The sequence below is a fragment of the Periplaneta americana genome, chromosome 1, assembly GCF_040183065.1.
Source record: "Periplaneta americana isolate PAMFEO1 chromosome 1, P.americana_PAMFEO1_priV1, whole genome shotgun sequence".
Taxonomy (NCBI): domain Eukaryota; kingdom Metazoa; phylum Arthropoda; class Insecta; order Blattodea; family Blattidae; genus Periplaneta; species Periplaneta americana.
The window spans coordinates 21,029,775-21,054,702 of record NC_091117.1 but is presented as its reverse complement, the minus strand read 5'-3'; the positions used below and the strand labels follow the sequence as shown (position 1 = coordinate 21,054,702).

The window sequence follows — 24,928 nt, the reverse complement described above, 5'->3', positions numbered from 1 at the left end:
GTGCATCTTTTTAAAAGCACTGAAGGAGAACTCTCAAATTTGAAGAGGGTAGTGAAGATCATTATGTCTATCCCTGGAACAAATGCGTGTGTCGAAAGATTATTTTCTCATATGAACGCTCTATAGACTGCAATGGCGGCTGGTGGTTTGAAAATATGGTGGTGCACAATGGATATCGAAGTGGAGTTAAACATACTTTACTTTAAAGTTTAAAACCGTGTACACCTGAGGGCGTATACATATAAAGCTTATTTATATGCAATTAATAAGTAAAATGACTAAATACAAGCATACCTATTTATACAGAAAGTCCAAAAGTGGACGGGGTCGTGGGCTGAGCTCTCTACATTGCGATTTACCCTCATGAAAAACATATGAGCACAGAATCGTCATCAGAATGCTACCAAGTACCAAGTGAAAAGTTTTCGTTCATATAATTCATATGCAGCTTTCGTTGGCTGTCGGGAGATAGCAGCACTTATTGTCAGAACGACAACACTTAGAACTTTAAAACAAAATACAAGCTCCTTTATGTATTGTGCCGTTTGTGTGCATGTAGGTTGAGAAAGTAATATGCGAAATATGCGACTGTTCGTTGCACAAGCCGAATGAATACATTTTCCATGCTTAATATTTCGACAAATGTCTAGTTGAAACAGATACTTTCCCAGTGAATTTAGTTTCTTCTGCACTGACGTTGGTGTCCATGTCAGGGAGTACGACAAACCTTTCTCAATGAGGAAAGCAGTAGACCACGCCTATCCCCGCATTAGTCGAACATCTCTATAAACTACCTTCCATAGGTTTTCAACATCTGTGCAAACCAAGAGGCTCGGAGGCTGCTGCAGACGTACAAAACAAGACGCCAGCTGCAGATAATCATGAATGAAAATTGTAAAATAAAATTATAATTGTAATAGTAACAAAGCCGGGAGATTAGAATATTACTGGGGGGTGTACAAACCTGCAACCCCCTTGAGAAGCCGCCACTGATAGACTGATGAGAAAAATAAATTGTCTGTAAAAACAGTAAAATAAATGCTTGTTGTAAAATCATTGTTCAGTGAGGATTGTATTGCTTTTCTTACATGATTCTTCAAAATAAAAATTGTTAAGTGAAATTAATTATTCAGGGAAATATTGCAAGGCCAAGGCGGATTGATTTATAAGAATATTGTCACGTGAGTAGAGTATTTTGTAGCTATTTCTGTAATAACTTTGTAAAAGCAATTTGAAGGCAACTTACATAAAGAAGCTTAAACTTAATGCAAATATGCTCTGTAACAACTTTGTTTACTATTTGTTTACTTATTCTTATAAGGAGAGGACACGCTCTGTATATCACCGAATTAAATAAGATTATGTGAGGATGAAAGTACAAGACGTACTGTTTAAAGTCATACCTGGTATGGGTGGCCAATGACCCCTCGTTTTGGAAATATTGGCTATTGTTTGTGACATATTTCCGTTATGTGCCTAATAGGGAAGCATTAGACTGTCTAACGGCGTAGCTCACATGGTTGGATGCTGAGTTGTCATCCAGGCAACCTGAGTTCGAATCCTAATGCCTTCTTATTTTTTAAAGGTTGATATTATTATTATTATTATTATTATTATTATTATTATTATTATTTGCACTTTTGCAATTTAATATTTGTATGTGCATAGAGACCAATGCGCTTAGTAGGAGGTAATTTATCATATACAAACAAAAACAGAAATATTGCAACATGAATGAAAATATAATAATAATAATAATAATAATAATAATAATAATAATAATAATAATATCAAGCTTTAAAAAAGTGAGAATGCATTAGAATTCGAACTCATGCTGCCTGGATAACAACTCAGCATCCAACCACATGAACTACGCTGTTACACAGTCTAATGCTTCCCTATTAAGCATATAACGGAAGTACGTCACAAACAATAGTCAATATTTCCAAAACGAGTGGTCATTGGCCACCCATACCAGGTATCACTTTTAACAGTACGTCTTGTACTTTCATCTCACACAATCTTATTTAATTTGGTGATATACAGAGCGTGTCCTCTCCTTGTTAGTAAAGTGTTTGTTTAGTAAACTTTACTACACACACACTTTAAAATATTGGCATATTTGATGGGTGCGCATACTAAACTTACACAGTGAAAACTGATAAGTGTCCCTTATTGTTTTCCAATATGTCTGGGAACCCTTAACAACAATGTCCGTGAACTGGAGAAAATATACGATCGTGCCAAAAATTATACAAATAGAACAACAAGACTTAGTTTCAGATATTAATTGAAACATAATCTAAAAAGAAGATATCATTCACAGCTTGGTGTAACGAAAACATAAACATCAAATGTAGCATGCGAGAACAGGGATTTACCACGGTCGCGGGAAGTTTGCACGGCCCTGATTTAGACAATACTGTAGACAATGCTGAATATCCTGGAAAGAAACCTTCTCATTACGAATGAAAACAAAGCTCTGAGCGAGAGTGGAGGGGAAGACTTGGAGCATCTTCAGTCTTAAATGGAGCGAAGCTTTGAGCTACAGAATAATTGTGGCGACCTTGTCACTGGCAGTGAAACACACGCGAGGATGCTGCTCAGATGGGTAAGTGCTGCACTGTGTTTTATTGCACCGCTCCGTACGCATTCGCTATGGCTGACATAAAATAGACATTTATATGATCATCATTCTTATATAACTTGACAATGAAACGGTAATGTATTAAAACGATTCCCATATCAAATGCAAATTTCTTAAACCGGATATTCAACATATAAACAAATGAAAGTTGACTTTCGCTGTGTTCAACAGATAAATTTATGTCTATACTAGTGGCTTGTGCAGCAAATGCTGCAAACTAAGTTCATTAGACGTTCAAATAAACATTTTTCAGATTTATTTTCAATGAAGAATACCAGACATTCGGAAAGTTATTTGCTTCCATAACAATGAAAGATACTCTCTCTCGAGCCAATACTGAAGAGAACCACGCATATAAATATCTACATCACACCGCCATTAAATACATGAAAAAGACCCAACCCCACTTGATTAATAACTATAAAAATATTTTATTTTTAATAATATTATTCTCTTACGTAAGTTTTATAGCTTTCAGTAACATACACTATATATACTATATAGCCGCCACTCAGTAAAATATAGAAATCAAAATCTAATTTAAGTTATTCTCTACATCTACTTACATAACCCCAAAACGTTTCACTTTCATATCATCAATATAGCATTAATATGTATAATTAATGAAAAATAGTCACATCATGGCATTAACTACAATAATATTTCATTTCTAATGGTAATAATGTCATCAAACCACCTCAAGTTTTGTAGTTTTTAATATCCAACACACAGCTGTGCCCAGAAAATTACACACCACAGAATCGAACCTGTAAATTATTTTTAGTAAGTTAAGTTTTAATAACCGATTTAATTTGAGCTCTAAATATGTCAGCATTCTTGCAGATCATGGCCTTCGTGTAATATTGTTTACTGTAGTGTGTGTTTTGTTTTATTCTGAAATGCAATTAGCTAGTTTAGCTAGTTCTCAAAATTGACGACAGATGGATTTTGGAAAAAAGGAAAATTATGTTGAAAAATTGACATGTCACTGAAAACTACTATTTTTGTGAAAAACTTTGAGTCCCAAGCTTCAAAATGAGGGGTCATTTATTAAAATCCGTTCAGCCGTTTTCCCGTAATTTCCATTACCAGTTCAAATTATATATATAGATAGGCGCTCATTTACTGGAAAAAATTCGTTCGTTGCGTTTGGATTTTTTTATTATAGTATCGCTCACTTGTCTGCATATCCTAATTAATCATCAAATAGTGTTATAATTTACCGCTAGAGCGCATTATTTCATTGTAGTGTTCTGAACTAATTTTTTGAGTCATTTAATTTGTTTTTGGGAAATGTAGCATGTTTTCGAAATCTAACTTCGCGCATAAATATTAAGTACACAATTCACAAATATCATGTACAGTACCTCTGATATATTTATAAAAACACTGGGTATCAATATTTTAAAAATTTGTCTCGAGAGAAAAAATAAAGAAAATATTTACTTGCTCGAAACATAATTTCCAGATGGTGTTGTACCTATTATAGGGTAGATATCTGTGGCCGGGAGGGAAAAGGTCTTAAGTAAAAATTCTATACTTTTCAGGAGAGCAGTAGAAATATTGAAATTGGTGTCAGTTATAGAGTTTTTTTTAATGAAGAGGTTTTTCCTGGATATTACTTGTTTATATTTCTTCTAAAATAGGTAATGTTGCTTATTTAACAATTTTCTTGATTATTTCCAAAATTAGCCGCACTTAAGTCCTTTTAAGACTAGAAGCCAAACTGAGTAGAAGGGACTATTAAACATAAGACATTTTTCATGTCAAAATAAATGAGAAATGTAAATTATTAGGAATGCAAAATGGGTCTTAAACAATTATAGGACTGTTTACCCTGGTGCTTAAAGTTTTAAAAGGATAGGGCAACAGTATGTGATAAAATGGCTAAAATACAAGTTAGACCTTTTTAATAGGGAAGCGTGGAAAGTAAACATGTGATGGTTTGTAAGGAATAAAGTATTAAATACTCTTAAGTCCTTTATTCTGTGTGTGCTCGATTCAAAAAGTACTTAGGACATTTGGTAACGCTCTGTAAATCCAGACAGGAGTCTTATTTTACTTTAGCCGTTTTACCAGATTGTAGAGAATTGTTTCTGCTTTCAGAATATATAAAAATCTCATTTTCACAAAAAATTGATTTAAGATCTTTTCCCTCCCGGCCACAGATATTATTTATTTACTTCAAAAAACCTACTAAAATATAGAAAACCTATAATGTATTTAATAAACCATACTTCATAGAATATGTAGAAAAGAAATTCAGCTTCATAGCTTTAAAACTGTAGAACTATTTAGATTTTGAATATGTAATAATGTGCTGAAAATAGAAATGTTAGAAAATCACTTTTAAGTATACGACGAGTATTTAAAGAGAGCAGCCATTTAAATATGACATCATTACTGACAGTGTGGTAGAGTCCTGAAACTGTGGTGACATAGATTAAGGTATGTAGATTTTTTCAGTAAAACGAAAAACTGATTTCTGAACAGAAATGGTCGAAATTTCACCCGTCCCTCCCCTTAAGTCCTTTAACTTTGTTAAGAAGTAAGTTTATATAAAAATAACAATACAGTTTTGTTAATAAAAGAATGGGATTTATTCAGCTATAAACAATTTCAGAACATTTATATAACTTATAGTCGCCATTTTTCTGTATCATTAGTAGCCACTCTTCTAGGGAATGAAAAGCAGCCACAATAAAATCTTGAGGAATATCTTTAAAATTTTACAAGCAAGAAATTGCAAGAAATTGCATACCTCAATCCATCTAATCCGCTGGAACAATCTCTATTATATTCATACTAAGACCGACTAAGAACTATTTACATTTGTACAGGGAAAACCATTTTTGTAAAGATGTATTATAGCGGCCATCCTCTTAGTTTATTTAATTGTATGATTGTTATTATCAATATATTGGTGTTACCACAGTCTAGTATATACAGTCGCGAAGCTTGAGGCGATGAGACAGCATCGAAACAACGAAGAATGAAATTGCCTTCTTTTATTAAAAGGGACGAACGTAATGTCCAGAACATAAATGAAGGTAAGATTTCGATGGCTTTCAAACTCCATCAACCCTCTCCTAGTTTTCATTAAGTGACCCGGGAAATTCCAAGGCTGAGTACGCAGTCACACCATAACAGCGTTTGTCATTTCTACCTGATCTAGTGTTCCAACAATGAACGTACTGTATAAAATGTCGAAGCGGGAAGTGTTTTCTTTGGAAGATAAGGCGAATATTATAAGTGGCGTGGGTCGACAGCATAGTTTAAGTAAATCAGCTGTGAGTAACAGATTACCGTGTAATCCATTCCACAAAAATGAAATATTTTATTTTCTTGTTCACAATTTCATTCATTTCTGTCATTTTAGGTTAGGGGAGAGTCACTTCGGATGTAGTGAACCTCGGATATAGCGAACAAATATGCAAGTCCGCAGAGGTTCACTATATCCAGAGTTGACTGTACTATCAAAAAATTGGATAAAAAGGAAACAGTTTTGTTCAGAATTTAAGCAGTCTAAATGTAATGCTTCAGGTCACAACTGGTCTACTAATTCAGTTTCTGAACAAGGGAAGTCAATGTGCATCATCATACACGCTAGAGAAACCAGACGACAAGTTCTTTAGCCGATTCAACAGCTACAAACTGGACAGAAAGAATGGATACAATGACTTTCAGTATCCTAAAGAAGACACGACTCATGGAGTTGGCTATGGGGTAAGCAAACCTACAACTGTTGAATACAGACTAGCAAATTTCTAACGTAAAATTTGATTTAGCGGGTTCAAATTTGAGTTTCACGACTATCCATCAGTTGCAGCACATATCAATCAATCAATCAATCATTATTATTATTATTATTATTATTATTATTATTATTATTATTATTATTATTATTACTAGAGACTAAAAGTACATAAAAAATTCTTACAAAATTTAAATAAAAAATTACAAAATGAAAGATATTCTGAAGTGGGTAATTGAATAAACACTCTAATACTCCTGGTATACATTGGAATAATTATATTGTCGGACCAACGGATCTGTGTCCCTTCAGCGCTGTCGTCGTTCTTGAAAAAGTTAACGCCTGTACTCACTCCATTCCACCCGCTTTCCTCCCACCACGTTAAACAGCAAGCCACGAACCTTGCTGAATAGGGATGTTGCCAAACTTCCGTCAAACGGTATCATAAATAACTGGTCCTCCATGCTACAATATTATTTCTTTCAATCAAAATACATCTTGTATTTCTACATTTTTAAACCTAAATCCCATGTCTCGAATCACTTTCCACAGCGTTTCTCTCCAACCTTGGAAAATATTGCCTCTCGCAACTTTCAGTAATTTCTTCAATGTCGGAACTTCATCCTACACGGTATAAAATTATTGTATCTTTCTTCTAAAAATACATCGGTTCATATCATCTACAAGAATTAAAGGTTCCCTTGGTCTGTTCTTCCCTGGTGATTCTAGCTTTTCATCTCCTGCACAGACTCCCTCTCTCCTGATTTTCTTTGTTAGGCGCTCTGACCTGCCTATATAAATTACATAACATGTTGTATTAGTATTAGTTAAGTAATTTTAATATGTAATTAATTGAAATAAAATAAGCCCCACCTGTGATCGCAGCTGCTCTTTTCGTTGCCTGATTTATAGGAAACAGATAATGACCTGTTCGTTTCTCTTCATCGCAAAATGCTATTACGTACTTGCTTAATAATATTTCTTTCGCCACTCCGTGCTACAGTGTTCATGTTGAGTTGACAACACTGGACTGCAAGTCCAAATAAACTGTCCCGCAAGAAGGCTCAAAATTGTGAGTGGTGGGAGAGAAAAAGGGAGAGAGCTGGAAAAGAGAGAGATAGGAATGCAGGTAGAGAAATGAATTACCGAGGCCGAGAAGGAATTAGGTTTCAGTTCGCATATCGTACGGGGGCACAGATCCGATGGTCCGACAATATTTGTATTTAACCGCGAATATTTTTTTTTTTTTAATTTCCCTCCTGTTCACCCTAAATACCGCCCGCTTGAAGCCCATTTTGTTAGAAGCATGGTTGTTTTAAGTGCTATACAACCTCTATTTTGCTTCTTTTAGTAGGAATGCCACTCTAAATATTTTAGTCGCTCTAAAAATTGAACACTAACGAAGAGTATAATTATATTAATTTTGTTAATATATAGCCTAAATATTATTAAATCAAGTAATATACTACATCTTCTAAAGTGGTCTCTTTTGTTTCAGCACTATTTACACCCCTTCTACTACCAGGGAAATCCTCCCTTATACTCTTGTGCTATACAAGGTGAGTTGTGAAATATGTAAGCACGCATTTGTAAACCTGCAGTATTTTACTTCACAACGCTTTCTATTGCAGACTTTATTCAGCCGAAACCAAAGAGTTTGTAATACTTACTAGAGACACATACCCGTGAGTGGCAGGCAAGAAAAATGTCACAAATTGAATCGGCTAGCATCCGCCATTAAAGGGAGTGTTTGCGGCGCAAAATTCGAAAACAGTACCACAATACATTGATGTAGCCTGGCGATAGACACTGTTTTAAACATCTTTTACAAATGATGAAATAAACATGAATGGCAGAGGAGCGCTATATTTATTAAAGTATTATAATGGTTCATCTTCGGCGATATTCTAAAAAATAAATTAAATCACCCATATACACTCGGGATAAGTATGTGAAATAGTGAATAATGGCAATGTCAGCATTAATTTTCAGTATTACTAGTATTGTTTTAAGGACATACTAATGGATATTTACTGTAATATTTAAAATGATCTATATTTCAGTCCTTTCATGCAAAGGAAGAGGAAGGTATATGGTGCTTAGAAAATATTTAGTGGTGAAATATGAGATCATAAAAATTCTCCGAAAACTAAGAGTGTCAAATAAATCATGGAAATTAAAATATGTTATTACTCATCAGATGATAGGGAACACACCGTACTTGAAAGATATTAACAAATGCAATCTGGTTGTGTGTTAGAAAACATATATCAATGAACGAAATGTTTACTTTTGGTACTAAAAAACATATTTTGTCTACGGAACTCACGCTTTGCAATAAATCAAACCAAAACTACGACCAGAGCTACTTACCGGCTTTCTCTACAATCTACTTCATTTTGAGTCCTCTAGGTAGCAGCAAAAATTAAAAAACAAAAAATGTTCAAAGGTACACTATGCTAAAGGTACAACAGTCTCCCCTACCATTTGATAGAACTCTTCAAAACAAACAACTTTCATAGGAAACGTTTTTATCAATTCCTACTCTTTCAATGATAAAACGTACGAAAAGGCAATGGGTGATTCGGATCACCCGTAAGTCATTTATTTCGGAAACTAGTTCATGAAAATTTTCCGAGACAAAAATATTTATGACTAAACTACATGTTAACTTTCACTAGAACTTGATTTCATCAATCAGCTCTAACAGGAAGTAGGTTCAGTGGCGTATCATTTTTAAATTTCAAATGAGAGTCGGGTCAAATAGGGTACCATTTGATAGAGCTCTTCAAAACAAACTACTTTCACAGGAAACGTTTTTATTAATTCCTAATCTTTCAATGAGAAAACGTACGAAAAAGCAATGATTCAGATCACCCATAAGTCATTTATTTCGGAAACTAGTGCATGAAAATTTTCGAGACAAAAATATTTATAACTAAACTACATGTGAACTTTTACTAGAATTTGATTTCATCAATCAGCTCTAATAGGAAGTAGGGTCAGCGGCATATCATGTTTAAAGTTCAAATGAGAGTCGGGTCAAATAGGGTACCATTTGATAGAGCTCTTCAAAACAAAAAACTTTCATAGGAAACGTTTCTATTAATTCCTACTCTGCCAGCCACTTGACCACGCCGAAGTATTAGGAGTCACTGACAGTGTTAGAAGAAACAAGTGTATGCTGCTCAGAACGGCAGACAGTTTGAAAATTTATAAAAAATTAATGGAATTGTCAAGCCTTTCAGTGACATGTCACCATTAATTGTCTTGTTTACATTTTCGTCTTGTAACATTTCTCAATATTGATGACATTGTCTTTTTGTACGTTTTCTCATTGAAAGAGTAGGAATTGATAAAAACGTTTCCTATGAAAGTTGTTTATTTTGAAGAGCTCTATCAAATGGTACCTTATTTGACCTCGACTCCTATTTGAAATTTTTAAGTGATACGCCACTGACCCTACTTCCTGTTAGAGCTGATTGATGATATCAAGCTCAAGTGAAAGTTTACATGTGATTTAGTCATAAATATTTTTGTCTCGAAAATTTTCATGCACTAGTTTCCGAAATAAAAATTACTGTTACGGTGGTTTGAATCACCCTGTATATCTCGACACAGGGCACACTATTAAAATCCAGAACAATCCTGGGAAATCCAGGACGTCTGGCAACCCTGTACAAGATAATTGATCACGTGTTCATGAACAAGCATATCAGGTCACAAAATTATTCATCTCCTTCTTAGACTTAAATTGTACTGTAATAGTAATATGCATTACAAGAGCGGTATGTTGATGTTTTCATGTTCGAGAAAAAGATTGAAAAAGCGAAACGTACATTATTTTGTGCGAAGATCGTTTATTACATACCTGAAAGAGGAATTTCTAATTAGTTGCAATGAAATCTCCATCTTGGTTTCTGTTCAATGACGGCAACTTTTGAAAACTAAAATATCTATCTTCAACATTGTTGCTTTAAAATGTTTTCTGTGTTTACTATATTCCAGCAGGCCGTGATATACGTCTGTCTTCCCCCCCCCCAGTCTATAAATGCGAACTTAAAACAAACGGTAAGGTTATGTAATGATTTATTTTTCATTTTAATATTTTAACAATATTATTTATATAACATATTGCAGTAATAACATCGGCATCTGGAATCTTGTTGGTTTTTTCACGGCTTCCTTAATGTTACTTGCATTACAAATACAGTAACTTTTGTGGTGTTGTAGAGTTTACTTAATTTTTGCAAATATTTAAAAACAATACAGTGCAATTTAGGTGAAATTGCAGTGGTAAGTTTCCAATTTATAATTATTACTATGTTAAACGTCTCTAAAAATAATATGTTAAAAGCCTAACGCAGTAAAATGAATATGGCGCTTAAGCGGTAAGAAGAGGGAAATTCTTATGTGTGTTACGTTGGGAATATTGAATGTGGTATTTCACACTTACCGCGTATTGGTTTTGTGCGGAAAGCAAGCAAATACGCACGATCTCGCACAATAATTATTTTTCGTTAATTACAGGAGAGTGGCATCCAATAGTCCAACATGAACATCACAGCAATTCTATTCAAAATTACGACAGAAGCGATGCAGCAGAAAACTTCAAGCCTGTCTACAACAACCCAACACCTTACAAACCTGAAAACCACATTAAGCATTTTCTGGACGACAAATTAAGGAGAGCGGACATATTCCACACCTCCCTTGATTCGATGACCAATGACGTCAACAATAAAAAAGATACAATAAAATATTACAGTGGAGATGCAGATGGCCATCAGGAATACACGTCATATGCCAAGCCAAATGAGACAGAAGTTTCAGCAACAAACGAAGAAGGGATTCCTACATACCTAACACCACCACCACCGCCACCACTTGCACCAATACTAGACATGGTATTGCAACAGCTGCTTCCAAGCAAGAGACATTACAACCTCAGAAACGAACAGAAATTAGTAGATATCCTCACTACCTTGCACATCATACCACATTCTGAAGACTTAGATTTCTTCTAATTATAAACCTTTGCCAATGCTGGATGTTCATATTTATCTCTACTGTGATACCGTTCCTAAGAGAGGAGACAGGTTAAATTTTGGTCATTTTCATTCAAAAATTACATTTTCGTTCCTTTTTTTTATGAAAAATGAATCTGCAATCCCTTATTTATATGTAGAGCAAGTTTCAGTGTTCTGCGGCACTTGGAAGCATAAAAATTAAGCTGCAGCATCTTGAGTTTGAATGGTATGCAAACTTTACAAGATGTTTTCTCCCACTTTTTTCAGCACATTTTGTCGTGCTTGAAGTGTAAAGGTTTTTACAATTTTAATAGTGTGTGTGTGTATCTAATGCTCTGGATTTAACAATGAAGTCATCATCCTTCTTGCTTCCCAATATTTTGATGGAAGGTCCACAAATGTCCTAAGAGTTTCACAATTAGCCAGGTGCTCCATCTCCATGTCCTCTTCTCTGGTGCACAGTAAGCATTTAGGTGAATTCAGTACTCAAATACGATGGAGGTGTTTACTGAGGCAATCATGACCAGTAATCAATCTAAACATGGCCACGGCAGATTTTCGAGGTAGATCAGGAATTAGTTTTGGATCTTTGAATGATTCTTTCCATTTTGAATTTTGATGTTTTGCAATTTTGATAGTAGAAACATGAAATATTTACTACATGTTCCATATCGCATGCCCAGTAAAATACTGTCGTATGTTCAAAATCACATATTACGTTCGTAAATTTTTTGCAGGTATGAAATTCTGATAATAAAATAGTAAGTAATCAAAGGTTTTGGTACCTACTTATTAAAATATTTTTACAGCAGTATTTTACCAGGAAATAGCTTATATTTTCGAGTTACGACACTATTTTACTGGGAGTGCGATTTAACAAACACAGTACCATTTTTTGATAAACTAAATACTTTCAAAATTAAAAAAATAAAACATAATTATTTAGTAGACACTAAAAATTTATTCTTTGAAGTTGCAAATATTTTTTTTTAATGTTCTCTCCATTTATAGTTATAAATTTAAAATTTGAAAACTTAGTTAATTTTTAACCATATCATAAAAACGTCATGCATTATAAACTTAAATTTTGTAAGAGGAGACTGATTTTGAAAATATGCATTTTTTATTTGAATAACTCAAAAGTTTTTCATATGAAATTTATATGCAAGAATTCTTATAAGGAAGGGATAAGGTGTACGAAATATGAAGTCACTATCTTAAAACAACTGAATCGGTTGGAGCTAAAAGGAACAAAGTCAAAATATGCAGTTTTGGGTTATGCAACAATTTGAACAACGGATGTCATGCGCATCGAATGGTGGAAGAAGGAACGAAGACTTTTAAATATTCCTTTGTCTTCTATAACATAAAAATATAATATTTGTATTATTATTGCAATTTTTTTACTTCTCCTGAAAAGTTGTGAAAAGTGACTTAGTTCTTTTTAGCTCCGACTGATTCAAAATTGTAGAAAATAGACATTTCACCCATCGCCCCCCCTTAAATAGCCTACAGAACATGAAAAATGCAATACTCTTCTAAAATGACCATTTTATAATATATAAAATTCAATGTAATTACGTGCGTATGTATGTTATGTCATGTTATGTATGCATGTATGTATGCTTGTAAAGTATTGAAGATTAGAAGAAGAAATTCTCCCCATATCACAAATCTGATCCATACACAAGTTACATCTACGTATTTCAACAGCACAACTGCAGACTGTGCACATACTTCTGGCCGATCTCGAGAAAGCTGCCGAAACTACCTCGAGTGTGAAGAATTTTTACAGACTGCAAGAGGAATATCTGTACGAATACGTTTGTGTCTGATTTAACTTAACTGCAATAAAGAATTCACCAATTAATTATATTCGTTCTACTTTTACTTGTACTGTTTGGCGTAATTTAGTTCTCCTTCAACATCATATGCATCCCCTACTTCAATTCTTGGTCTCTAGCCTCGTAACTTCCTCACTTCACTGATTAAATTGCAACCAGTAATTGACTTTCGCTACTTCACAAGTATTTGTAATCTCTGATCATAAGGTGAGGTAGTACAGAGCTACAAGTCATAAGAAACATGGTCCACTAAATGTGTTGGCATTATCACTTGAAATATAATGGCGCAATGAAAGTTTATCTACTCAACAGTGATGAACAAAGCTCGGAACTTGGGGACTTGTGTGTCGTGTGCATGAGTAAGGTTACAGGTACAACGTACACAAAGCTCACCCTGCAACTGCTCAGGGACAGTCGTGTGTAGTAAGAAAGTGGTCACATCGAATGACAGGAAGAGGGACGAGGAAACCCTGTCGTGTCGAAGCCAATGACATTCAGATAATTAGAGGTAAACGGTCTATTTGAGGAATTAGAAAATACGTATTATTCGAATGGGTATTACATACGTTTGAAAATATATTTCTTAAATTTTAGGTATAGAATTTCGTGGAGGAATTCTGAGGAGATACATTATTTTCTTCGAGTGGAGAGTTTATATTTTGTAAGTTGTGCCACACATAAGCTAGAGACTGGAAACGGGCATTCATTGAAATACATTGCAGAACCTTAAATCGGTGGAAAATTTGTCCGTAGTCATGGGTCAACTCGTAGTGGAACCTTCCCTAGTAGTGACACAGAAATTGAAAACTATTTTCGAGAAAAATTTAGGATGCTTATCTTTCTCAGATACGAGATCAGCTAGAAACTGCTGAAAATCGAACAGAAAACAGTGACAGTGAAAACATTCAGTATTTTATTTCGGCGCAAGACTTTATAATAAAATTACAAACCATTTTCCAAATTTGAAATTTTTAAAAATTGAAGCTTTTAAAAAGGAAATTTGTAAAATTATCCATGATATATAGGCCCTAATATTAACAAATATATTTTTTTTACCTTTTATTTCTGTCGACTATATTCATGTTTTTATTGAATATCACTGGCTTCTCTCGGATTGTCAATTTATATTAAATGTGTATTTTCTCTTTCACCTTTATTCTTGCTCTTGTGTTGTATTTATTGATTTGAATTAAGTTACTGCATTTAGTAAAGTGTCCTTGTAAATTTTATGTTATATTATTGACTAAGACCACACCGTACATGAGCCTGGCTCTTACGGTAGTGGCTAGAAACATTTTTATTTTATAACTTTAATTTGTACTCACTAGCTAGCTAGTTAAAATAAAAAAAAAAAATAAAAAAAATAAAGTTTGCTCCCGTCACTTCATGTGACGTGGAAATAAGCTTCTTTCGTTTCAAATCATGTTTAACTAACAGACAAAGAAGTTATGGATTCGAAAATCTTCTAATGTATGTAGTCATACACTGCAATAAAATGTATAGAGCAGAACTGTAAATTTGATATATTTTGCACGTTTATTTATATATATATGCTATAAAATTACGTGTTTCAACCTACCATAATATTATCAATATGTTGTTCGGCCAGGAACCACCTTTATAGCAGACCTGACAGTACCCCTGTGCTGGAAGAAGGAGTTTGTTGACATTGAAGTCCGGTCGCTTAGCCACGTTCAAAGACACAAGTCCCCAAGTTCCGAGCTTTGGTGATGAATTTAGGGGGTGCCCGAGGGGGGGGGGAATTTCTCCCCTTCGGATTCCAGGATATCCTCACAGAGATTTCAGACTTCTTTCTAATTAAAACATATAATTTACACAATGTTATACAGGAGAACTTGGTTACAACGACATCCAAAGGACCTTAAAAATTACGTCGTTATAAACGAGTGTCGTAGTAACCGAGATTCATATTATGAGTCTAGTGAGGTGGAAAATGGAAAATAACAAACTTAATTAGCCTTATTTTAGATTTATGTATTCACTTTTAAGCCTATCATGAACATAATAAAATAAATGTACAATTATAAATTCAGTATTTTGTATTAAAACAGTTTGTTCAGAACTCACCAAACTTCTTTAGTCTACTTTGGATTGAAGTAATCAGTCATTTTACTCTGTTGTCTCATACTTGCCCAATACACACTTTTTAAATTACGTTCTATATTCATTATTTCAGTTGCAATTTCATTGCTCCCTCCCCTGGCTTGATCAATTATGTTCAAATGCAACAATTTCATCCTTGCTCTTCCAAATCGTTTGGACTGTGGAATTAACTAGGCCAAACTCACGACACACGTCAGCTTTTTTAATTCCATTCTCAACTTAATGAATCGCTTTAACTTTTTATTCCAACGTTAAAACTTTTCTTTTAGTGGCCATATTGCGTTAAAATTCGTGCACTTATGATGGGATATGATGATAGAGACTGGATTAATCTTGAACAGGATCGGGACCGATGGCGGGCTTATGTGAGAGCGGCAATGAACCTGCGGGTTCCTTAAAAGCCATTTGTAAGTAAGTATTTATTAAAATATTTTGGTTCTTAGAAAATCTTATTCCAAACTGAGGTTGAAAATGACGTTATATGCGAGGTAGACGCATATATGTTTGTCGTATTAAGCAAGGTAGAAATGCATTTGTCTTACGGGGAATTATTTGGGACCACAGAATATTTGACGTTATAGACGAGATGTCGCACAAAACGAGGTCGCTATAACCAAGTTCTACTGTATTTAAATTTGATATTGATTATTAATCAGTAACTAAAATAAACTCGGTTAAGTAGATTTTCAGATCGTTTTTTTCCGTAAGTTTCGTGTTTTTTATGCTAACGTAGGGATGAAAGAGTGATGGAACGGAGAAAAATTCTCTCCGGCGCCGGGATTTGAACCCGGGTTTTCAGCTCTACGTGGGAGTTTTAGTTGGCGACACAATTCGCATAGCTGACAATGGAACCTTCCCAGGTCATGGTGCTTGAATTTAAAGAAAACATATATTTAAACTCATTTCCGTTCGTTAAGAAACGTGGTGATAGTCGTTCACTTCGCTTTTTCCTAGTTTACGAAATATATTGACTTGAAAATGTTGCTACATATGCCGCTTCTTGCGCTCACTCGGATCCTCATAGTTCCGTGACACCGTATCACAGCTCCCGCATTAATGCTCTAGTCTATTTTCTTCTTCTCTTAACTCACGTTGATATGATGCTCTTGCTGGAATACAAATTCAACTTGGACTAAAATTATGTATGAACTTTGTAACTCACTTTAAATATGATAGTGGGATTCGAAACGAAGTGGTCGGAACAAAGAGCCATTGAATGGTACAAACATTTTATAATTATAGCCTGGTGTTTCACACTATTCTGTAACACAAACACTGTTTCCAACAAGAACATTACCAAACTTGGCTTAGGTGCACAATACCGGAGCGGGCGTATGGTACGGTAATTGTCTAGAAGACCCCAGCTATTCACATATGCCACTTTTGAACTCCTCTTACATCTCGTAAGCATTACTGTTAACTTTGACACTTTTATCTATGTTTGTTATCTATTATGTTGGTTTTTGACGGTTCAGGAATAATACAGAAGGTTATGGCGAAGGTATGTTGGGGGCAGAGAGGGCTTGCCCCCGCTATAAGCCCTCAGCTGCATCATAAATGCAATAGGTATCGTCTTTGCGGGTAGAGGAACATTGACAAACAAATATAATTACATGAATAATATGTCATTTTAGTTCTTACCTTATATCTAATTCGCGTCTTCATTCGTACTTTTGAATTGTCAATGTGATGCTTTGAAGTAATAAAACACTATTAACATTAACCTATACGGATATCGTTCGTAAAATTGAAGTAGGTACACTGCGCCGACGGTTCACTGCTCACTATTTACTGTTGACTTCACTCAATGCTGGTTAACTGTGTCATATTAAGAGATCGTCTGCTTAAACCCTGCTGTCAATACCACAGTCTAGCATATAATCACGAAGCTCGACACGTAGTAAATATGCATCCATAGATAGTTGCTAACCACTGGATCGCTACTATCGCCTCATTACAGAAAATGCGAAATAGTACCTGCACAGTCTATTGTTCCTAGTACCCTCATAACTCAAGCTTCGTGACTGTATAATTACACTAGAATGTGTCAATACCCTGAATTAACATCGTTGTTGATGCCATCTAGTATGGAATTTCTATTAATGAAGGTGTATTTATGTTGGAGATTTAGAGGTTATTCTTTCAACTTGACTTTGTAGCATAGTGGTTAAGTACTCATGACGTCATTATTTACTCGGAAATAAAAACATTACACTCCTGTTCTCTTCTCTTTCTCCTCCCCTTCTGTCACATCTTATCATCTATTTTATATCTTATATCACTCGCAATGTCACTTATTTCATGCATTACTTATATTTAACTTATATTAAATCGACTACAATGCATAGGCCTATTATATTTTTAAATTAGGTACTTACTTCTCCTAAGCGGGATTCGATCCCCGAACCTCCAACTCAACACAGTAAGTAATTAAAAAATATAATATGCATTGTAGTCGGTTTAATATAAGTTAAATATAAGTATAGTAATGTACGAAATAACTGACATTGTGAGTGATATAAGATATAAAATAGATAAGATGTGACAGAAGAGGAGGAGAAAGAGAAGGAGAGTAGGAGGAGAAGAGAACAGGAGTGTAATGTCGTTTTTATTGCCGAGTAAATAGGTTAATGACGCCATGAGTAGCAGTATTCGAAATATTCCCGCTCTGGTATTGTGCACTTGTTCCTCAAACTTTCTCACATGTTTCTCTGTCACATATTCCGAACTCCCCTTTGGGTTCTTGAAACGTAATATGTATAGTCGTGTTCCTAGACTTCCAGCTGCATACCTATGGATTTGGACAGTGTACAAATGACTGACATATGCCATGTATTGCACTACTACTGTATTCATGTGTGTTAAAGAAAAAAGAAATTGACTAGAGCATTAATGCAAGACACGGTGTTGCAGAACTATGAAGATTCGGGTGCACACAAGAAGCGGCATACGTAGCAACGATAAGTCAATATACTAGTGCATTCAAGTTATAACACCTCCGATTTTTTTCTCACAAACTGATCATACGGAAAATTCGAAACTTGTGTCACTTCTCGACGTAATCTCCCTGCAGCTGTACACATTTTTCACAACGTCGATGCCATGATTCCATTTCCACGCTTTGTCAATAATTCAAAGGAAATTTCATAATCTAACAAAAATTTAAGATAATTAAAAGTTTAGGCAGGCCCTATATAACTCTATGCCACATCAATAAATTTAAGAATGCAGTTATATTGTCAGACTCCAAAGCAGCTATTCTATCAATAGTCTCTAAACACACACCTTCATCTCAAATAGCAGAAATAACTAAAATGATCTCTCAATTAATATCACTCAATAAAAGAATTGTATTCCAATGGATACCATCCCATTGTGGAATCCTGGGAAACGAGAATGCGGATGCTTTAACAAAGAAGGGCAGCACTGCTACTTACAGACCTGTTACTAAATCTACGTATTACTCTGTGAAAAGATTTATTAAATCTACATACTTAGACTTCAACAAACAAAATTTGATAACACAATCTCGAGGGAAAAAATGGAATTCTCTGCATCATAATCCACAGTTGATTCCCGATTTACCACGAAAATCGTCTGTAGCTGCATTTAGATTGGCAACAGGCCATGATTGTTTGGCCAAGCATCTGCACAGAATTGGAATATATCAGTCCCCTAACTGCCCATTGTGCAACTCAAACCAAGAAATGGATTCGGAACACCTCAAAATCTGTGCTTCAGTGGCTGACCATGATAATATCTTTGAAAAATATTGGAGTGCAAGAGGTCAAATGACTTTATTGTCAAACGCCTGGCATTAGAAAACAACAACAAATTATAATTAGTTGAAACACATAAAACAAAGAAATTCAGTTGTATTGCAAATTGAATTAATTCAAATGTCTAGTCACGTTAAGGTATGCGGTATCATCACCTGTCCTGGCATTCCTGGCTGTACATGCTCTCAAATTATAAATGATTATAAATAAAAGAACAATTACTGCAAGTCCAAGATCCATCGTAGCATGTTAATTTTGACGTGAAATATCTATGTTCGACATAAGAAAGAGAAAATCTGTGAAGTTTTGATATCACTAGTGGTTTTCCACGCAGTCCTGTCTCAGTCCAGTCTCTATTTAATGTGCCTCGAGATTTTTCACACAATAATCATGGAAATACTGGGTATGAGTAATGTAAATTATACAGGATATAAATGATATTTTGTTATTGAAGTGTTGTATCAGTGACGAATTATGTTGTGTCAGTGAAGTGTGTTGTGTCGGTGAAGTGTGTTGTGTCAGTGAAACATGTTCCTGTCAGGGAAGCTTTATAGTTTATAGTGGCAGTGCAAAGTATTTGAACAGTGAAATGTTTTTGAAGTGTTAGTGAAATCAGGATAGAATCAGTGAAACGTGTCGTAGTTCCAGTGCCGTGAGTGAGTTGACAGCGAAATGAGTGTAATTTGAAAGATACTTGTGCAGATATGAACATATCATACTCGTGGGTTTTAGTTCGAACTTAGATTTAAGATACAAATTAGATTTATTTTAAATGTTATTTTAAGTGACCGTGCTTCATTTAATTTAGGATATTCCCTATTATTATTCTTAGTAATAATTATTTGTATTAATTATTGGTATTATTATTAAGTGTATTTTTAATTAACAAGTTTATTATTGTCTTTATTGAGTGTAATTAGTTACCACTGCCACCGGGTATATACCCATTGCAGTGTGAATACATACATACTTATTTACATAAATATCCAACTTTTCATCTATACATAAATGACATTACATGAGAGGATCAAATTACGAGGGACGTTCCAAAAGTAAGTTTACAAGGCATATTTTTTTTAATATTCATATTTTATTTTGTATATAAAACTCTGCACATTGTGCTCTACACTCAACACTTTATTTTCGACATAGTCTCCATGGTGATTAAGGCATTTCTCTATCTGTTGGACGAGCTTGTCAATGCCACTCTCGTAAAATGTGGTGCCCTTTGTGTTGAGCCAGCGTTTCTACGCTGTTTTGACGTCTTCATCACTTTGAAATCTGTGTCCTCCAAGATGTTCTTTCAAGGCCAGGAAGAGAGATCATCATGAGACAGACAGCCCGAAATTGATCGTTTGGTGTGACCTGGTGTGCAACACGATCACTGGATCATTTTTCTTTGCATAGAAGAAGGATGTACCTGAAGTTATTGCAGCAGTACGCCTTTCTCTGGATTGAACACCTACAACAAACTTATGGTTTCAACAAGACAGTCTATTGGTCAGTAGATGTACAGGCAGCTCTAGATAGGGTTGTCAACCCTCCCATATTTCCTAGGATCTCCCGTATTTACCCCTAATTGTTAACAATCTCCCGGCTCCCGTATTATTCTTCTCTTCGAGCATTTTTCTCCCTTATTTTTGCATAATGTAAACATTTTTATTATAAACATTTTATTTTGCCGTGAATGATGATTGATTATAATATAATATAGGCCTATATATTATATGTCCTGCGTCGTGGTCTAAGGCATCCTGCCTGGGACTCACGTTACAGAATGCGCACTGGTTCGAGTCCTCATGGGGGAAGACATTTTCTCATGAAATTTCGGCCAGTGTATGGGACTGGTGCTCACCCAGCATCATGATGCACTTGGGGAGCTACGATAGGTAGTGAAATCCAATTGCGAAAGCCAGCTGTAATGGCTGGGAGGATCATCGTGCTAGCCACATGATACCTCCATTCTGGTTGGATGATCGTCTACCTCTCCTTCGGCATGTGGACGTGAGGCCAGCAGCCGGCTGGTTGATTAATGTTATAAATTTGGAGAAACTGGCTAGTTTTGTTCTAAGCATATCAAGTAGTTAGAAACACTCGTATAAACAGGATGTTTCATTTCATGAACAATAACTGGACAGATATTTGAAACATGAGCACGACACATCTAATCAAATCAGAGCTGAAAACTGCAGTCGACTTCAACTATTACACAAGACAAAATCTGTCTCACAATACTCTTAATTTACGCGTAGCTGAGAAGTGTAGATTAAAGTTGTTTTCTAACAACCGAACTGAATAATTTGTCTAGTTTATATGTGAAATTTTGTCGATTTCTTAGTCTCCTGTATTTTCTTAAAAAAAAGTTGGCAACCCTAGCTCTAGATGTAACATTTCCAGGTTGTAGGATAGGACGAGGAAGACCTATGAATTGGCCAGCACGTTTTCCAGACATCAAGTCAGTTTTTTTTTTTTTAACACAGAGTTTGCATCAAAGTGTGTGACCTTCAAAGCCTTCATGCCCAGACTGCAGAAACTGTTACTACTATCACTCCAGACATGTTATGAATATTGAATACAGACTAAACATAGTTTTCTTATACAAATTCAGTATGTCATAGGACTTATGTTTGTGGAAAGACTTTTCTTATCTCCATTACTTTGGTATTGGTAACAAGGTAAAATTAGGGCATTTTAGTGCAGACATCTGGTATATTAAGATATTGTTTCCTATGTTAATAACAGGAACTTTTACCACAGTTAGGATACTGTTGCAATTTATCACTACATTAACTTTCATGTTGATGTATATGATTAGCAGGGAACGGATTTATATGGACTAAAAATATATGAAATATGTAAATATATATGTAGTTATTTTTACCAAAATATGGAATTAAATATGGATTTTTACCAAAATATGGAATTAAATATGGACTTAAAATTATAAAAAAATGACTATGTACGTTAAATATTGGTACATTTTAATCAAACTAAACAAAAAATATAATGGACGTACCTTATCTTCCAATGTAGTTTCAACAAAACACAATTTTTATTGTCTGTTACCATAACAATAGGTTACAAACATTTCTTTCAAGTGCTGAAAAGTGAATCTTCTTCTATTGTCTCTGAGGATAGATTTATACTGACTAAAAGAGCGTTCGACGTCACAAGAAGTAACTGGTACATAATTCAATTTCACAATGTCTGCTGGGGATAAGTCCAAGTTAATCTTCACTGTTGATTCACCACTCATCACAGCAACAACCTTTTGTAGTTCTTCATATCCAGGGTTTTTTGAAAGTACAGTGTCCACCTTAGCTCTTACTGCATCTGCAACTTTACCTCTACCACGATTCAGTTGTTCCACAGTACTATTTATAATTTCAAAACTTTCAGATAGTGAAAGGTGCCTATTTTGGAGACTTTTGAGCGTTTTTATGATGCATGAAAATGTATGCTGAATGTGAGCTAAGTCATTCTTCACACTTATGTCACAGGTAACTGTTTTCGCAGTATCAATTGAGACTGCATCTTCAGAGTCCAATGCAAGGAGAACATTGTTAATAGAGTCTATATGTTCGGCATAATATTCAACTGCTTCTAGCCATGTACCCCATCTAGTTAAAATTGGCTTTGGTGGCAATGGAATTTCAGGGTACATTTCTTTCAACACGTTAACTCTACTGGGAGCTTTGAGAAATACTTTTTTCACTGATGAAATCAACAAATCTACTTTAGGGAAATTGTCTCTGACCACTTCTGCCACACGATGAAATGCATGCGCCACACAAGTAAAATGAGTCAATTTAGGATATACAACAGATAATGCTTGTCCAGCTTTGACCATATAAGGGGCAGCATCGCTAATAAAGAATAACACATTATCGTACATAATACCCTTTGGCCACAGGATACCCATAGCTTCGTTGAACAGTTTAACTATAGTTTTGTTATTGCACTTTTCTAGAACATCACAATGTAAAAGAATTCGTTCAGAATATTGTTCACTTAACAAACCGATAACTACATTACCAACAAGTCTACCTTCTTTGTCGGGAGTCTCATCAATGGAAACCCAAATTGAACTATCTTTAATTTCATCTCTTATCTTCTGTATTGTCTCATCGTAGATGGATGGAGCATACGTCTTCCTAAGTGTTGACTCATCCGGGATTGTATGTTGAGTATATTTTTCAAGGAATTCCCTGAAGACCTTATTCTTTAGTTTGTAGAGAGGAATATCAGCAGAGATGAGAGAACGGCACAGGTCGATGTTAAACTCAGATCTTACATTCGATGTTGTTGGTTGTGTTAAAAACAATTGTCTCTGCTTGGAATTTAGTTGTTTGTTGGCCTGATGTTTACTAGTTGTAATGTGTTGTTGCACCAGGAACTTTTGTGTAGATGATACTGCACACTGACACAAATTACAAAATAATATTTTATTGTCAGTTGATAAACCATCTTCTTTAAATTCTGAAATGTAACTTGTTAGTTTTGATTTTAAATTGACTGAATGACGTACTTTTGGCATATTTACCGTCTTTATAGTATGATTTACAAAACTGAACCTATGTGTACTCTGACTGGCATTTAACTGTTGAGCTGCACAACTGAAGTCTGTTAAAAATTTTAAATTAAATTAATACAGTTTTGTAACTTACTTTCCCATTGTTGATAGGACTGCTAATTTTCAAATAACTCTGATGTTAAAGGGATTACTGAACATGTGTTTAAATCTCTATTGTTGAAATGTATTTTTAAAAGTTAATGGAATTTTGTTTTGTTTTATTGTTAAACCTAATATAATATGGACTGTTTTATATGAAATATGGAAAATATATGGAAATTAACGAAAATATGTACTAAACTCTAAAATATGGAAAAATATGGAAAATAAAAGTAGGATTTTTCAACCCTACACATTGTGAAACATAAAGATAATGCAAAATATAAATTATATTAGCTTTATAAGTAAATATGTATTTACATATAAATCCTTTCCCTGATGATTAGTATAGAAATGTACTAAATGAATGTACAGTAGTACCCCGATTATCCGACAACCTATTAACCGATTAACGGATTATCCGACTGTCTTTCGCTCTCTCTTTTCTTTTCCTTTTCTTTTATTTGCTACAGAAATATATGAAGTACATTATGTTATATTAGTCCGTATTTTTTTTTCTAGAGAGTGTTATTACAAGCCTTTACGCTTCCAGTTTGTCTACTGTTCGAGTTGCCATACTGTACAACTTCTATATTAAATGTATTCCATGAGTGTCAAAAGAAAACTTTTGTGATAAGTACCGAAAAATGCATATAGACCCTAATAGAGTGATTTTGGGGAAAGAGAAATTGTGGCTCATCTCGTATCACAATACGAAACTGATGTTACAACTGTGCGCGATCTAATAAACATTAAGGATAAAGTGTATAGAGTATGTAAATCTACAATATGAGACCTGTACTATTCCTATCTTTCTGCTTACAGCCTTTACAAGGAGTTTCCTTGTCCCTTAAAAACACGTCCTTGACAACCGAACTTAAATTAGTGAACTTCTGATCCATTACCTAGCATGTTAAACACAAGAGTAGGTATGGAAGAAATGACGAAACTTCAAGTAGGCCTATTATTCACTTCGTTTACGAAAATGTTTTATCGTACGGATTATCCAATTTTTTCGATTAATCGTTCAGTCCATCCCCTTCATTATCACGGATAATAGAGGTTGTACTGTATGTTT

General features: G+C 34.6%; 2 protein-coding genes across 2 annotated transcripts in view; one reads left to right on the top strand and one right to left on the bottom strand.

Annotated features, from left to right (window-relative positions):
• The window catches only part of LOC138713884 (uncharacterized), a 95,777-nt gene extending 78,428 nt beyond the window's left edge, over window positions 1–17,349 (bottom strand). Inside the window, exon 1 of the mRNA XM_069846429.1 lies at window positions 17,041–17,349. Within this exon, the coding sequence (XP_069702530.1) occupies window positions 17,041–17,064 (24 nt within the window). The 5' untranslated portion in view covers window positions 17,065–17,349. The remainder of the gene's footprint in view (window positions 1–17,040) is intronic.
• On the top strand, window positions 2,506–13,555 carry LOC138713729 (uncharacterized). The gene is made up of 4 exons (XM_069846098.1): window positions 2,506–2,611; window positions 6,191–6,373; window positions 7,900–7,960; window positions 10,932–13,555. Exons 1-4 carry the CDS (start codon window positions 2,528–2,530, stop codon window positions 11,426–11,428), a joined length of 825 nt encoding a protein of 274 aa, XP_069702199.1. The 5' UTR covers window positions 2,506–2,527; the 3' UTR covers window positions 11,429–13,555.
• Window positions 17,350–24,928: the final 7,579 nt, after the last annotated feature.